Source organism: Nothobranchius furzeri, chromosome 2 (assembly GCF_043380555.1).
Source record: "Nothobranchius furzeri strain GRZ-AD chromosome 2, NfurGRZ-RIMD1, whole genome shotgun sequence".
NCBI lineage: Eukaryota > Metazoa > Chordata > Actinopteri > Cyprinodontiformes > Nothobranchiidae > Nothobranchius > Nothobranchius furzeri.
This window is the reverse complement of record NC_091742.1, coordinates 74,470,188-74,487,793: the sequence shown is the minus strand read 5'-3', so window position 1 is coordinate 74,487,793 and position 17,606 is coordinate 74,470,188. Positions and strand designations below refer to the sequence as shown.

Sequence of the window (17,606 nt, the reverse complement as noted above, 5' to 3'; positions counted from 1 at the left end):
ACAGAATCTGACGGTTGCAGAAAAGTTGTGTCGCTGAATGCAACAGATATTTTCTAACAAACATAAACAAATAATATTATCTGATGTTTTTCTGGCCAGTTAGCACATTTATCTCATAATTCTTTACATGATGATCCTACTTGACCATATACAGACGTGAAAACAGGTCAGGGTTGAAAAGGATGAGACGCATAAAAATATTGAATGTTTATTTTAGATTTGCTGATAATACCAGCAGGCTTGGGGCTGGATTAGGATTTAATGATAGCTACTTCCCCTTCACTAACCAGCTAACTAACCTTTCCATTACCTGTCCTTCGGAGGCATTGACCTTTATTACCTCCTCATGTGCACTGTGTCTCTGGGGAGATGCAGAGAATTCATTTATCTGTCGGTGGTGCTGGGGGCATCTTAAAAATCCTCTGCAATATTTCCCCCAGTGGGCTAAACTTTAAAACCCCTAATAATTTTCTCATCGGATCTGCACGAATCAGGTAGGTGACCCATTTTGGATTCAAAACAGTGAATCTCACTGAAAGGTGAAGGATTTTCATGTCTGAGTTGAAGATATTCTTCCCTTTAGCCTAGTGAACTAGGAACGCTCCATTGAACCTCCGCGGCCCCTTAGCAGCATTCTGATGGACCAATCACAGCTCTCCATCGGGGTTTAAAACTGGCAGAACACTGTGTTTGGTCCACAATGGTGGGCCAATCCAGTGGCAGCTCCAGAAATGTTTTTCTGCAGGTGCTGTGAAGGAGCTAGTCTTTTTATTGAGTGTGCTATGAAGGAAGTGGTCATGTGTACCTATTGTTCTCTAAAACACCTTCAACACTAGCAGATACACATGCGTGCACCAAACCTCAACAACACCTGGATCAATCATTAATATACATCATAAACATATGAACGATCGCTGACTTTTCCATGAAATCATAAACATACAGCCACACAGAAAACCATCTATAGTGTTGCAAGGTTAGCTAACGTTAGTGTTAGCATTTCCAGTGGCAAAACCCTCGACTGCTGCGGCGGTTGAGGGTTGACTCTCTTCATCCAGATCTGTAGGTTTTGTGGGTCGGAGATCACTTCCAAAGATTCACTCGTTTTTGACTGAACCTGTGGAAATGTGGGCAACAAAAACCGATCCATTTTACCACTAGCTCTACCTTTCACTCGTTCGCTGGTGGAAAATGAGGTCAAAGGTTAACCTCAATTTCCTGTTTTGGTTTAAGTTTTTAGGATCTATATGATAATTTACTGATTATTTTTGTTTTGTATGTTAAATATTATCACATCAACACGTTAAATAGAAATTAAATTGTAAAAAAATATTAATCTAATGTTTACTTGGGGGCGCTATGGGGTACAATGACTAATCCAGGGGTAGCTGTAGCGCCTCCTAGCACCGCCACTGGGCCAATCACAGCGCTCTATCGGCTTTGTGGGCCAATCAAGGCACTTGATTTGTTTGGTGGGCAGGAGGATGCAATGGAGTGGGAGATGGTGACAACACATTTGAAACGGCTTTCACATCACTTTTGGACTATTATGACGTGGACTGTATTAGAATCAGGCCCTGTCCACACGTAGCCGGGAATCTGCCAAAACGTAGATATTTTTCCACGTTTTGGCCTGTCATCCACACGAAAACGGATCTTTTTAAAAACTCCGGCCAAAGTGAAGATCGGCGTTTTCTCCGTTTTGGGTGTCTGCGTGTGGACAGACAAAACCAGTTTTAAGGTCCGCAAGGTCACTTTCCGCGACAAAAAATGCTGACATCACGTGTGCGACCTGTGTTTACGCTAGCCAACAGCACGGATGCCCTCAGAGCTGCGCTCGCTTTATCAATTGTCCAAGCGCTTTTTGCTTGTTTGTTTTTGCAAGTGGAATTACTGCTCCTTGCGGAAGACCACAGAAGAACGAGGTTAAGAAGGGGGGGAAGTACTGCCGCCTACAGGTCTGGCATGTCCTTAACAACGTATTTATCCGGTTACATGTGGACAGTTTTTTTTTAAACGAGGTGGTGTGGATGCAAGTTTTTGGAGGGGCGGATATTTGTTTTTAAAAAAAATCCGGCTATGTGTGGACTAGGCCTCAGGAGCAGATAGATACATTTGTCCTTTATTTAGAGAAAGGATGTACTTTTGCACAACAGCAGACTGCCTCACTGAGACATCCGCTGAGGTGAGTACGTCATGTTGTTCGCTGTCCAGTAACATGCGGCAATCATTTGAAGGATAACAGTAGAACCCGCCCCACGACTGAACCATCAATGGAGCGTTGGCAGACTGAATAATATATTTATTTAGTCTGGCTTGCCAGGCTAACTTCCCCTTCCTCTAAAGTTTCATTTCAACAGAAATTATTAGACACACTTGTCAGTTTTGCTTGCATTTAGCACCCCCTAGTGTCTGTTATTAAATCACTGATCAAATAGAAACCAAAAGTCCTCATTGTGTGTTGTATTGCATCTTTTTATCACCTTAACCTAACAGCTGAAATGTCTCCCAACCTTCATCAGTGTCTACAGAAGTGATTCATCACAATTTTAAGCAAATAAGTTGTGTTCATAATCTAAAACATGCTGAAACCATGATTGCAGCACCAGGTGTGTCAGCTCCATTTTTTCTAAGTCCCAACAGAGTGGCCCACCAGTCTGAAAATTAAAAGTCTTATTTTATGACCACAGGAAGCAGTGAGGGTCTGAGTGACATTTCATTAACCCTGTAAAGCAGGAGTATTCAATTCCGGGCGTGGAGGGCCGGTATCCAGCACGTTTTATGGGCCATTCCCATCTGTACCTGGTCGGCCTGGCCCAGACAGCATAGCTTGCTTACATATCTTGGTGGCCTGCCTTTTTTCAGGGTGCAACAAAACTGTTTTTCAGCCCTCTTTCTGAGGGGGTCCGCTTCAAGCTGACCAGGGCCAATACACCCACTGCTGACAGCAAATTCACACCTTCTATTACAGCAAGCCTAGAAGCTGAAAATGTCTGACTGCATTCCTTGCATACCTAAGCAAGGATGTGTGGAATCAACCGGGCCAGGCTGGGGCCGACTGGAGCTATCCGGGCAGGGTCAACCAGGTACGGATGGGAATGGCCCATTAGTGGTTTCTCTGCTCCAACACACTAGATTCAGTGATTGAATCACCTGTGCGGCAGCTCATCAGGCTCTGTAGAAGCCTGTCAATCACCTACTAACTGAAATCGCGTGTGTTGGAGTAGGGTTAAAACTAAAACATGCTGGATACCAGCCCTCCAGGACCAGAATTGAATACCTATGCTGTAAAGGGTCATTTAAGCACATACTGGTTCAAGAAAATGCTTTAAAAATATGAAAAAGTTTCAATGGATGGCTTTAACAAAGAAGTTATTGCACAACATCTTTCTCGAGTGTTAAAAACATTCATAGGTTTAGACATTTACCAGTGAAAGAAAAACCTCACAGCTGAAAACATTGATTCTCTGTACATTGATGATGAATAAGACTACAATACTGTTGAACAACATTTGGCTTGCTGAGATGGCACTCAACAGCTCAAGTAGCTTTATTACAGATCAGATAAGACCATATTTTTCTGTCTCAGCTTCAAGTTATTCAGTCCACCAATCCTCTGAGGGTTGGAGTTATGCAGTGACTGGACTGTTTAAAACCACAGCGCAGTGCCCTCAGAAGTCAGTCTCTCGGTCTTTGGCCCTTCTATATGAACTCCAAGCCTTCATATTTAACGTCCCCAATCTTCGTTTCTGGTAAAAGTATGCGTCCGTCTAGTGTGAAGGCTGTGATGTACGTTGCAATCGTTTTGGCATCCTCTTCTGACTTGAGTGCCAAAATGATCTGGTCATTTGTGTTGGGGATGAATTTGAAGGAGGAGAAACCATGAGTGGGGATATTTGGTCCCACGTGGCTAACTTTGGTGTCTTTGAAATCTGCAGAGCAGCTCAGGACAAGGTTTGTACCGCGCCGCTCGTCCGCCGTCTCCTCATAGCGCTCTCTGCTCGCACGACGAGGGAGGAAAAACCATCGCTGTAGGCTGTCGCTCCAGGCCGCTGACTCGTGAATAAGATAACCTGTGGAGATGTTAAGGAATTCAGGATGAAATAAAAGAAAAAAATAATCCCAAGCTCTGGGTGGATTTAAGAATGATTAGCTTTGCCTCCTGACCTGGTGGCTCAATCCCTGCTGCAAGCTTCATAGAGGTATACCTGGGAACCCAGTTCTGGTGCTGTACATCCCCCCTGAAGCCCACCACTTTTACCCACTCTGGATTGTTGTTGACAAACTCTCCCTCCGTGGTGGTCCACTCTTTCCCCAGACCACCAACATACAGGTGCTCGTCCTTTACCGCCAACCACTCCGCTTTAAACCCTGAGAAGAGACAACACATTGCTTAAAAAATAAATCTGATTCAGAAAAGTCCACCAAGGCCTGCAGCTTTAGGAAACACAAACCTTTGGCAACACTCCCGTCACCATCAGGCAAAATAACCCACGGCACAGCCTTGTCTCCATCTATGTGATAGACTACACCCGTTCTGTCATCCACAGAGTACAGCTTTCCGTTGAACACCACCAACTCCGACAGCTCCATCCCTCTGCCTTTCTCCGACAGGTGGCTCTCCAGCACCACCCTGTCTGCGTCCCATTCAACCGCCACTTTGTCACCACTCTGCGACACCAACAGGTATCCTTTCCTCATGTAGCTGAACCACGTGAGCTTTGTGTTGCTTTGAGAGTTTGTGTCGAGGTCAGCGATTATCCCGATGCGATAGCGCGTTCCCTGTGGCGTGCGCTCAGGTGGGCTAAGCGGATAGGTGCCATTGTATTGGGAATTAAACTGCTGGTTCCCACTGGGAAGGATTTTCCAACTGTGAGAGCCAGGAGAGCAGTAGCGCAGGCTTGGATTCAAGTGCATAAGGAGCAACAGAACTACAGACAGGGCGATGACCACAGCGACGATGGGCCTCCACTTAAGGCGGAAACGAGGGTGGGTGGTGTTGGCCATGGAAGCCAATATAGGGAGACCGTCTGCTACGATGCGAAGAGGGCTCATAGGCTCATCCTGACCCATTCGAGTGAAGCCTGGAGGAGCAGGTATGGATGACAGAGGCCTGGAGTGACCTGCAGAAAGACAGATGGATGATAACTTCTACTTTCAGAGACTTTCATTCAACTCCAAGGCCAAGTGTTAAAGCACTTGTGAAGGAAAGAAGTAAGCAGGGGCACAGTCACTATTCAGGTTAAACAAGCTTAATAACTAGACAACTGGGCTGAGCAGAACAGTCAATTTCACAGTCTCATCTATATAAAAGGATTAGTTGCTCCACCTGTTGTACAAGCAGCTCAAAAAGACTTTAAAACCCCAGGCAAATATTTCCCATTAAGGAAAAATTAAGGACATTTTTTCTCAGAAATAAAGAGAATCTCATTTTATTTAGTCATAGCTCGATGGAGATTAAATCAAAGAAAACTAAATTAAAATCCTAACTTTAAGACACAAGTTTCCAACCATTTACCTGACAACACCACAAATGTAGATCTAAATAACTTACACACACTCGGTCCTCTGTTTCCAAGTCACACACAGTCCAGGTGGCAGGAAGCTCCCTTAACCAAATATCCGTGTCCTCCAATAAAAGTCCTAACAGCTCAGCAAAGCTTTGGCTAAGAACAAAAATCCAGTATGAGGCGAGGCACTAACAGGAGGCGACCAATATGCCTCATCTACATGGAAGGTGGGAGGGGGCAAATAAAGAGCCATAACAGGTAAAGCAGGAAACACACCATCACCTGACTAATATTTACCCTCGTGCTTATCTTAGATCGTCTGAATGCAAAACATGGAAATGTGCTCTTTTTTGTTTTGAACTTAAACAATTTAAAGCTGTTTAGATTTTAAAGGAGCTCTGAGGAATGGAGGAGTTAGCAACAATAGTGGGTGTATTAACTGTTTGGAAAACTTGTTTGTGGAACGAGCTGCCTGTAAACGTTGAACAGACTCCCTAACTATGTTTAAATCTCGCCCGACTCACCTTTTTGATTTGGCCTTCCAATGAAGGGGTTGGTTTTTACGACTTTTACAAGGTTGCTGCAAACTTTAGTATTTCTTTCTTTTATACTTTATGCTTTATTTGTACAGTACTTTGGTACATGTTGTTTTTTATTAATGCTTTAAAGACTATTTGGATTGATTCATACAAAAATCTACAAGCTAAAGTAGTTGGTATTTTTATGAAATAAAGAGGGTTTTTTTAAACTGTGTTGGTCAAAATGAAAACAAAAATGTCTAACAAGGCTTCAGACTTTGTTTTAGTATCTGCTTGTAACTTAAATTCATAATAGGATGTTTAATTAAGCCCCATCCAGAAATTAAAACCTGCTGCAGCACCCGTGTTAGTGGAGTCATGTTTTGGGCGGCTACTTTTTACTTTTACTAGCTAGTAGTAGTGCTACGTTCACTCACGTGATATATTTTCAGCAGTAATGAAACATCTGAGCTCCGTTTGTTTCCTTTGAGGCCGTAGAGATCTACAATGTCGACTGTAGACAATTTCTGAAAATACCGATCCCTATCCTCCTTCACAAGTTTATTCCTGTCAGGGATGAGTTCGTCCTTGTCCCTTCTATCCATCCTTTTGACTCTTGTTCTGCTTCAACTTCAGCTGCAGCTTCCCCTAGCAACGCGAGTCATACACCTAAAATGGTGCCAAGGGGTGTGGTTGACATACAGGTCACATGTCTGACTAAGAAAGACTGAAAAAGTTAAACTTGTATATTAGATTCATTCAGATTATTGATGAAGATTATTACTGACAACTAATGAAAATCTCATTCTGTACCAGAATATTAGAATATTGTGAAAAAGTTCAATATTGAAGACCCCCAGTGCCAAACTAATCAGCTAATTAACTCTAAACACCCACAAAAGCCTTCAAATGGTCTCAGTCTAGTTCTGTAGGCTACATCATGGGGAAGACTGCGGACTTAACAGATAACAGTTGTCCAAAAGATGACCATTGACACCTAACACAGGGAGGGCAAGACACAACGGGGCATTGCTAAAGAAGCTGACTGTTCACAGATCTCCATGTTCAAGCACATTAACAGAGACGAGAAGGGAAGGACAAGATGTGGTAGAAAAAATCTGTTCCAGCAATAGGGATACACACACCCTGGAGAGGATCCACACAGTCCCTTCAACAATGTGGGAGAGATTCACAAAGAGTGTTTTTCCAGGAGCACTACTCAGAGCAGCTCAGAGCGGTGCAGCTCGGCCCCACCACTGTTTCCAAGGGCACGGTTCGGTACTTTCTCTCTACTTCCTCCCCTATTTTAGTCCCTGCTCCTTTGAGGTACCTGGCAAGGTTGAGTCGGGCTGGCATCACAATTTTGGCTATTAATTGGCTAGGGGGTGGAGTCACTGGTTGCTTTCTGTTTCACTGCCTGCAGCCATTTCCTGGTTCTGTGAGGCATACAAGTTACCTTACACTGTTTACTGATCCCCTCATACCATTTTGTCATGAGTAAAATTCCCAGAGCAGAGCAGAAGGCCACTATCAGAGCAACATGGGCTCTTATAACACCCGAGCAGTGCCACAGACTGATGGACTCCATGCCAAGCTGCATTGCTGCAGTAATCCAGGCCAAAGCCGCCACAACTAAATACCGAGTGCTGTACATGCTCAAAGTTTTCATGTTCACACTTTTCAGTTGGCCAACATAAAGTTCTTTTTTTTGGCATTGGTCTCAGTATTCTAATTTTCTGAGATACTGAATTTAGGATTTACATTAGTTGTCAGTTATAATCATCATCATCATCTAGAGAAATAAGTATTTAAAATATATTAGACTGTGTGTAATTGTGATGGCCACATCCATGTCCACACACCATTAAATGTTAGTAACCCCCATGCACCTTTTAGATTTCAGTTTGTAAGTTAACATTTCTTTGGGTTCATTGTTTAAATAGTTTAAATACATTAGTTCTGGTAGAAAGTGTGCAAGTCTGGTTAACTGCTGTATTTCATGCCTGTCATTTGTTCTGTTCAAGACCATTTATGTTCTCTCCTACCGGTGCTGAGGGTTCGTCCACTTCCTGCTTCCTGAAGCTGGACAGGCCAACACATCTGAAGGGGTTCTGCCAGCTAAACAGAGGAGGAGCTGTTGGGGCCAAACCAACAGCTCCAGGAAGAGGGGGGTTGAAGGATTTCCTTTAGTTTATTACTTTATGATTTATTAATCAATTTAAGTTTGAATTAATATATTTAGGTTTATGGGTTAGGAGATTTAGGTTTATTAACAATCCAACGGTACAGATTCGTTGACTTGTTTGTAGTTAGTAAATGTTTGTCTAATTCTCCCCATTGTTCAAATGGTCTGATCAGCCAGTGTATATACTCGTGTGTGTTTCAGGTCAGTTGTGTTCTCCAGTTGGTTGAGATGTTAAGTTAACACGTTGCTGAGTCTTAGTTGCTTGTCCTCTTTTATGAGCTTGAGTTATTTCGTAAAAGAACCCCTACTTTTGGAGATTTCCTGTGTTTCCTCCACTTATTCAACTTGGTCCCTCGCAGCAATGAATGAATATAAAATACAAATTTAACTTATTTAATGGAATTACTGAAATAAATCAACTTTGTCATGATATTCCTATTGTATGACTAGCACTTGTATTTGCATTACATTCCCTCCACAGATTTCAGCTTCATTTCCCATTTTGAACTCTTTAAAGAGCAAGTCACCCCCTACTAGATTCTTACTCAACTCCCACTTCCTGTTTGAAAAATGCAACAATGCTGTTGCCTAGCAGACCAAAATGGCAGAGCCGCTAACAAATACACAGGCTCACAACGACATTGTGACATCATATGATACCAGCTAATGTTCTAGCGTACCTCTTAGCCAATAGCGGTGGCAGATTTAATTTCAAATGCAGTGCAGAGTTTTTACCTGACAACGGCACAACACTGACAGTTTTAGGCAGAAATTTTAAATTTTAACTAAAATGCACTAAAGTGTAAAACTATTGGCTACATGTGTCTGCAGCATGATTAGACACGCATTTAGTTTATCAGAAAAAAAGGTTGATTTGGGGGTGACTTGCTCTTTAAAAGGTGAGTCACTCCATGGGTGGAGACTTACTTCACCCACACTTCCTGTTAGAAAAATGCACCTAAAGGAGACATTGCGAACGAGCAGCTGTGAGGCAGTGACTGACAGCATCCCTCACCTCCATGCTCTTGGGTGTTTCTCAGTCGGAACAACATGTTAACATGCACATGAGCGCGTGCGTGCACACACTAGTGTTGTCAAAAAAATCGATACCCAGATATAAATCGATACTAAAAGTGGTATCTAAATTGGATATTCCATCCTTGTGGTATCGATATTATGGACTATTATACACAGCCTTCTTCAAGTACATCGACACGCACGACAGCCAGATGCCGTAAAGCAGCCTCCGCCTCCCGGACAAACAGAAGACGCCGCATGGCTACATTGCAATTTCCCACGCGAGTTGTCTCCGATCCAAGTTTTGTCTGCCAAATAAATAAACAAAAACATAAACAGCAAATTTGGGAGGCGCTTCACAGCCCAGCTTAATTAGCATACCAAGTCCGACACGTAGTTGTATATTCACACTTATGTGCTTAAAGGAAACTCCCGTTTATTGCAACCCGGACTTAATTTCTAGCATGCAGTACGTTTGTTTACTCACGCTGACAACTTTGGTGCTACTTGGATCCCCCGGGGTATTTAGATCCATCGGCGAATCCCCATCAGTGTATATCCATATAACGGGTGCGGACGGGCATCCATGGTGCAGCCTCGAAATAAGACATTATCTGCACCAAAACATCTTCATGTCGAAAGGTTTTGTTAGGAATCATTAACGTGATTCCCCTGTTCGTTTGGAGCGGGTCTGGGTTTTCTAGGCATGAATAGACTAGCTGCGGCTAATTAACCGGTGCTTTTAATGACGTCACTGCCGTGCGCCAGTCTGTTTTTATTAAGATTACCGGTAGATGTACCTTTGTCCTACTGTGGAGAAATTCGTTTTCTCCCTTTATTGACCAACAGAGTTGTTCAAAAGTACAGAACAAAACATACGGCATTACATCTTATGACAAAAATGCACCTTAAACAGAGTTTAAGCAGCAAAACATCACTCTGCAAATAGTGTATATATAGTGAGACAATTCATGATTTAAAGTGTTAACTTTCACCAGTTTTTGTATGCACGTTTTAAAAAATGCTGATACTTGAAAGGTGTAAGCACTTAATACACTTAATTCTTAACATTTAATTTTTGTAATATAAATTGAGGAATGTTATTTTTTGAATAAACTTGTTCGATAAATGGGTGTTTTTAAATTGTATCGAAATCGAGTATCGAGTTTTTTTTCAAGTATCGAATCGAGTTTGAAATTTTAGTATCGTGACAACCCTAGCACACACACACACACACACACACACACACACACACACACACACACACACACACACACACACACACACACACACACACACACACACACACACACACACACACACACACACACACACACACACACACACACACACACACACACACACACACACGCAGACTCAACGCTCAAGAGAATGGGCAAACACAAAGCAGCAGGATTTCCTGTCCACTGCGATCACTAGATGAAAGGGAGGAGGACATTGTTTTAAGCAGGGCTCCGAGTGGGCAGGTGAGTGTCTGGGCCGGCTGGAGGTGGCCAAGACTCAGCTGCAGTCCAGTCCAGTGCGGCCATGGTACAACACAGACATCACCCTGCACCTGCAGCTGTGGCTGACTCTAAAATCAATGTGGAGCTGAGTTGTAACCTGAAGGTGGAGATAGAATTACAGTTTTGGGCTGAAATGCTGAATTTTAAGTAAGTTTAAAATCTTGAACAATGTTTTTACATATTTTCTAATCTAACCAATGAAAGGATCTTACATTTCAACTTTTTAAATGAGCAGGCTACTTTGTAATAGAGCACTTTTTGACAGAAGCACTGAACTGAACAGAGCCACTATACACTAAGAAAAATCTAAAAGAAAACATGGGAGTGTTATAAAAATCTCCTGTGTTTTATTACATTATCTCATTTTCTCTCATATGTATAATTTTTATGAACTTTTAACTGAGCCATGTTGCCCTAAATGAATTAAAATGTAAATAATTAAACAAAAATGTAAATAATTAAACAAAAAATAAAGAAAACCACAAACATTTTTCATTGATTTGTTTCTTGGTGTCAGAGTTAAAGGGTTAATATGTGATTTAATAAACATGAGATCTACGAGTAATCAATTAAGATTTTCAAACAGTAACTAGTTTAATGGTTGTAATCTTAGTTATAACTATTGTAACCTACTCACATTGATCATCTGATATATGCAAAAAAAAATTTTATACATATAATGTATAAATGTATTTATTTTTCCATATAATTGAGATATTTGTTTAAACTGACAGGGATCCAGAGTGCCAACAATGACAGAACCAGCCTGTTGTCTGTAGAGCGGTGGGAGGTTTGCTTCTGGAGCTTCACCTTCAGGCTGAACATAAGTCACATTTCTGAAACAAGACCAAGATCTAAATGGCTCTTTCATAAAAAGGTTCTGAGCCCAAGAATTCAGCCTCTCACTCTCGAAGCTCCAGATTAACTCATATCTCCTCTTCTGAAACATAAGATTAGACGTACCTTTTCGTCTCCTCTTGCCATAATTCTTAACCTCTGCCATTATGTTTTACCACAGAAGACCCAAAAGCCAGCTCTGAGCTCCAAACTCTTGCTCTGTTCTTTCACTATTTGTTATGCAATCACGACTAGGAGTTGTTTCAGCTCAATGCTTGTGAACTTTACCAGCATTTGAAGGATTACAGCCCAGTTCAAAAGGGCAAAATCAGGAGAGTAGCCCAACTCGGTGTAGTATCAAGGTAAACCAGGGTTATTCATTCATTTGGAAAGCAGCTATGATCTCAACAAAAATACAAAAGGTGCAACTTGCATAAAAGAAGACGTCTACCACTATATGGGTTTCACACAACCGGGGTTTGTTATGTGGTGCAGCTGCAGTTCCTGTTTCTCCATTCAGTTGTTTCAGGTAAATGATGTACTTGATGAGTTACTCAGGTTAGTTCCTCATAAATCAGCTGGGCTGGATATCATTGAACCTTTCTTTCTGAAAATAGCAGCACCTACTATCTATCTACTTAACCTGTCCATACAAACTGGTGCATTTCTGCAGGACTGGAAATTTGCATCAGTTACTCCACCTTTTAAAGAGGGAGATCATTCAGACCTACGCTGTTTTATGCCCATCTCCATCTTGCCTTGCCTCTCTACAGTCATTGAAAAGTTAGTCAGCATACAGCCAACTCACTATCTGGAATCCAGCAGTATTATTACCCCATGCAGTCCAGCTTCAGAACTGGCCATGGATGTGTGTCTGCAACACTTAAAGTGCTAAATGACATCATATGTGCTTGTTGACTTGGCTAAAGCCTTTGACCCTGTGGACCATAACATTTTACCTAGCTGGCTCAAACATATAGGACTTTCTCAGGCATCCGTAGCATAGTTCAGAAGTTATATCTTAGGCCATATGCAAGAACAGAGTGTTACCAATCTGCTCCTCTACCTCTATCTATGGGTGTTCCTCAAGGGTTGATACTGGGCCCAACCTTATTTAAAATCTATATTAATAACATTGTTCATGCTGTTGACAGTTCTCTTATACATTTATATGCGGACGACACAAGTTTATATTCATGCAGTTCTTCCCTGAATGCAGCTTTGTCTTCCTTGCAGAACAACTTTGATCGTCTTCACCATGCCTTCTCCAACCTTCATCTTCTTTTAAACACAAGTAAAACTTTCCACCCTAGTATTGTTTCCCTAGATGACACAGAACTACAACTTGTCAGTTCTTATAAGTATTTGGGTATCTGGCTTGACAACATTCATTTGAAATTCACATTAATTCATTACTTTCTAAATTCAAGAATTGGGTTTCTATACCACAACAGGTCATCCTTTACTCATTCTGCAAAGCAAACCTTGGTCAAAATGACAATTCTTCCATCTTAGATTACAGTGATATCATTTATAGGAGTGAATCCAAAAAACTTCTTCAAAAACTCGATGTCATTTATCGCTCAGCAATCCGTTTCATCACTGGTGCCCTTTTAATTACTCATCATTGTGATCTGTACTCACTTGTTAACTGGCCATCACTCCATTCCCACAGGTTGTTACACTGGTATCAATTAATATACAAAACAATCATCTGTACAACCTCAACACTTCCAACAACTGGCGCAATTTACGTTCAGTAACATAATCTCTATGGTTGTTCGCAAAGCTTGCACCTCATTTGGCTGCTCCTCATTCCAGTTTGCTGCTCCCAACGACTGGAATGAGCTGCAAAAATCACTGAAGCTCACTTCCTACACTCCATCATCTACCTTCAATAATTAATTGCAATCAATAGTTTCTGATAAATGTGCTTCTGAAAGCATAAAGATTGTTTTAAGTCTGTTTTGTTTGCTTGTACATATTATATCTGAGAACAGTCCTTTGTCTTTATGTCGAACAGTTTAATCTTATTTTGATCTTGTTTATTTTTATCTCATCTGTTTGTCTTTGACGTAAAGCTATGTGTCTGTTGCTGCTGCCTCTTGGCCAGATCGTCGTTGTAAACGACCCCTCTGTTCATTGAGCTCCACTGGCTACCGCTAGCTGCACGCATCAAATTCAAATGGCTAACACTAGCATACAAAGTCTGAGATGGTACGGCTCCCATCTACCTGAATCCTCTTGCAAAGGCTTACGTCTCGGCCCGGCCGTTCCGGTCATCACAGGATCGTCGGCTAGCAGTGCCTACACCACGCTCAGGACAATCCAGACTCTTCTCATGCATCGTTCCACAAATGCGGAATGATCTACCAAGCACTACAAGAACAGGGGATTCCTTTTCGATTTTCAAGAAACTCCTGAAGACCCTGCTCTTCAGAGAGCATCTTCTTAACTAGCACCCTCCCTGCACCCATCCCCCTCTCTACTGTCCACTCCTTGTTCCCTCCTCTCCATGATTCATCATGCTGCCTCACTGCCACCTACAACTGACTGGAAATTGTTTGTTGTTGTTATTGTTGTTGTTAGCCTCAAGACCAACATGCCGATTATAACTTGTAAGTCGCTTTGGACAAAAGCGTCTGCTAAATACATAAACATAAACAAGAATGAGTTCTCAATCTACTCATCTGGTTAAATAAGGTTAAATTTAAAAAAATAACTCTTTAGTGGAGCGAGCTCACTAAGGCCAAAGATCAAACAACCTTCTAGATACTAGACGACTAAAGGCAGTTGAAGAAACCTTTGGCCGGTTGAAACATTGGTTAATTATTACCAACTCCTTCTAGGCTCTGGCAGAAAACAAGGCTCAGACCTTGAGTGAATTAACAATTAGCATGTCAGAGTTTATCAAAGGATTTTGAGTTTGTGTCTGGAATGTGGGACTATCAAAGCAGATTGGGTTTAGTTATAACAACAGAAATACTTGGCAATAGGTTCATCTAGAGCTGGGTGATATAGCCTAAAATTATTTAATTTATTACAGTAAATTGTGGATAGGGCTGGGCAATAAATCAATTTATCCTTATCAAAATTTCTGGTTGTATCGAGAAATTTTCCCATGTAAATAAATTTGAAATAAAAAAAGAAAAGATGTGTGTAGGTTGGCAATGTTCATGTCCCTTTAAGAAGCTGTAACTCCTGAGTCACGTAAAAATGTGACTCAACGTAATACACGTGACAGCCCCATCTAGTGGCCAACCTTTGTTTCTGCGCATACCTGTAGTTATCGTCCATTTATCGTTATCGAGGTGAAATCCTCAATATATTGTGATACTGATTTTAGGCTGACTCCAGCTGCAGGTGGTGAAATAGCAGCCATCAATATAAAAACACAACATGAAATCATATGTTTGGCCTGGTTTGTTTTGGGTTTTTTTTTACTCAATGGTCTAATTTCAGAGACATGATGGCGCATGAAACTCTGTTGCTGAAAATACTAAAACTATAAAGAATACTAAACTGAAAATGTTGGATGTTTATTTTGTATTTGCTGATAAGGATAAATGACCTGCACTTGTACAGCACTGTTCTGAGTCAGAGAACTCCAGAGCGCTTTACACTACAGTGTATCATTCATTCATTCATTCATTCACACCCTTACCCCCAAAATTCCACTAGCTCCGCTGCGGCACGAACTCCGCAGCAAAAACAGCCCTGTTGTAGTCAATCAGAGCTGTTCCACTACTGCCGCCGTGCGGCGCAGTGCGCCACCCGCCGTTCCGCCATCCGGCAAAAATAGGATCAATTCTATTTTCGCCGGACGCTGGAGCACCTCCGCAGTCAATGGACAGAAACTACAACTGCCCAACAGGAAAGGGAGCAAGCACAACTTCCGTTATTTCACAATAAATCGGTAAACAAAAGGCGTTTTTTGTTTCATATGCACAGGTTTAACAACTTTTAACAACTGTCAATGGCGGTTGAACTTTAAATGCATAAAAATAAGCCATAAATACAGTTTCTACTATCAAAGCAGTCACCCTTTGTTGATCCATACACTGCTGATCTCTCAACACAAATGATGGACAGATTAAACAGTTCATTTCGATGCTTCTCCCACACAACGGGTGTTTGGATCTAACTTCCGCGTTTATTGCTCGGACTGTATTGCAAGATCTCGAAAATCCCGCGCATGTCTGTTTGCGCACCTCAGGTCTCCGCACCGGAGCGGAGCCGTTGTAGAGCGGGTATAGTATAATTTGAGTTTGGAAGCGAGCAGCAGTGGAGGGCGGGGCAGAGCGGAGATAGTGGAATTTTGTGGTTATGGTGATGAGCTACAAAGGAGCCACAGCTGCCCTGCGACACACTGGCAGAGATGAGGCTTTCCAAGCACAGGCGCCATCAGTCCCTCAGACCACCGCAAGCAAACAAGGTGGGTTAAGTGTCTTGCCCAAGTACGCAACAACAGGATCGTATGGCTGAGATGGGATCGAACCTGCGACCTTCCCGCTCAACCTCCTGAGCTACTGCTGCCCCAAAAAGAAAAATACATAATAATACAACAAGTATCGTATGTGGGCTGAATTAGGATGTATTGATGGCTACCTAGCTGATGGATCTCTTCGACTAAGCAGCTAAATAACCCTCCCACTACCTGTCTTTTATTATCTCCTTAGGTCAGTTGTGTCTCTGGTGAGGAGCAGATAAAGCAAACAAGAAAAAAACATCTAACTCAAAAGATAAACAAAAGCATCCTGCCAATTTTCTTAAAGTTGAATTTAACACTATTTCAAGTCCCTTTGGTTCATGAAACAAAATGATGTTTTACAAGAACTTCTACAGGCTGACACAGCAGAACAATATTTTTCTTTTTGACTGTTCTCTTGTTCAGAGCTCTCATCTCCTCCCTTATCATTAACAGAATGTAACATTCCATCAGACACTAGACAGCCTGGCTCTGGCTTTGCTCCACGCTCAGCTGCTCTGAGAATGCACCAGTCGTGCTCATTGGTCGGTATGCGCAAGAGGAGAGGGACGCAGTTTGATGGATGGATCATAATCCAATCATTACGAACAGGACGTTCACAATTGGATTGCATTTTTCTAGGATGATGCATTTCACAGGTGATTAAAATTACTCATTTTTGACAAAACAAACATGTCAAGCAATATGGCAAAAAATGCTCCAGAAAAACATAACATATCCCACCTTTAAGCATTGGAACTGCTTATTACAGTTCATGTCTTCCAATGCAAAGGTCAAATTCCTTTCTACAGACAGACTGTTGAAGATATATCCTTGATTAGACAAATATTCATTTTATATGCTGAACTTAAGGAGTAATTTATGTTATTGCACCAAAACCAATGATTGAGTAACTTTTAAACGTATATTAAACAGCTAGTTGTCGAGGCTTTATGTTCTCTGCTTGTACTCCAACACTTTTTATTGTAAAATAGGGGAAATAATCTAAATAAAGAGTGTTAGCTCATTCTGCGCTAGATAAATAAGTATCAGTGTAAAACGACTGCATTTGACATTAGAACACGCCTGAATTCTGCAAATGCTTTAACCATATAGACAAACAGGAGAATGTTGAGGTAATTTACAGATATCGATGTAATTAAAAATATATACTTGTAGGGTTAGTGTTAACCCTAAGGGCAGTGATAGACCTGCTGTTTAACGACGCGAACACGTGTTTAAACTGGCTTGCGTTTGATTTGAAGCGTTCCCCGAAATTAACGCGACGCGTCTGAACCGATGGTCTGAAGCACAGTCTTTGGTCTGAACGCTACATTAAACGAGTAACCATTGGGTGGAGTTGACCAAAAGAGCGATACACACTCACCACGGTGACTCCGCCTCTGGTTTAGAAGTCTTTCACACCATCTACGATACCGCTGCTGTCTTTTATTCTGTTGTGGTCTCAAAATGAACTAGTAAATAGAACAAATGAGCTCTTTTATGGACGCCATGTTTGTTTTGGTCGGAATCACAAACCTGGCT

General features: G+C 41.7%; 1 protein-coding gene across 6 annotated transcripts; it reads right to left on the bottom strand.

Annotated features, from left to right (window-relative positions):
• Positions 1–2,287: 2,287 nt before the first annotated feature.
• On the bottom strand, positions 2,288–17,606 carry cant1a (calcium activated nucleotidase 1a). 6 transcript variants are annotated; one of them, XM_070547943.1, is made up of 5 exons: positions 11,720–13,817; positions 5,555–5,666; positions 4,455–5,123; positions 4,168–4,371; positions 2,288–4,073 (listed from the first exon to the last, which is right to left on the bottom strand). In XM_070547943.1, exons 3-5 carry the CDS (start codon positions 5,071–5,073, stop codon positions 3,703–3,705), a joined length of 1,194 nt encoding a protein of 397 aa, XP_070404044.1. In that variant the 5' UTR covers positions 5,074–5,123; positions 5,555–5,666; positions 11,720–13,817; the 3' UTR covers positions 2,288–3,702. The 6 variants fall into 6 exon arrangements, with proteins under 6 accessions (XP_070404044.1, XP_015801940.3, XP_054603482.2 ...); XM_015946454.3 differs by lacking the exons at positions 5,555–5,666; positions 11,720–13,817 and adding an exon at positions 17,449–17,606; XM_054747507.2 differs by lacking the exons at positions 5,555–5,666; positions 11,720–13,817 and adding an exon at positions 13,828–14,543.

What these genes read in the sequence shown, in the direction of transcription:
- cant1a (XM_015946452.3), bottom strand. Translation starts at nt 8,128, where the DNA reads ATGTGTTGGCCTGTCCAGCTTCAGGAAGCAGGAAGTGGACGAACCCTC. An exon ending in TGGACGAACCCTCAGCACCG is followed by an intron (nt 5,124 to 8,073) that starts GTAGGAGAGAAC and finishes GTCTTTCTGCAG; the next exon opens with GTCACTCCAGGCCTCTGTCA. An exon ending in AGCAGGGATTGAGCCACCAG is followed by an intron (nt 4,074 to 4,167) that starts GTCAGGAGGCAA and finishes ACATCTCCACAG; the next exon opens with GTTATCTTATTCACGAGTCA.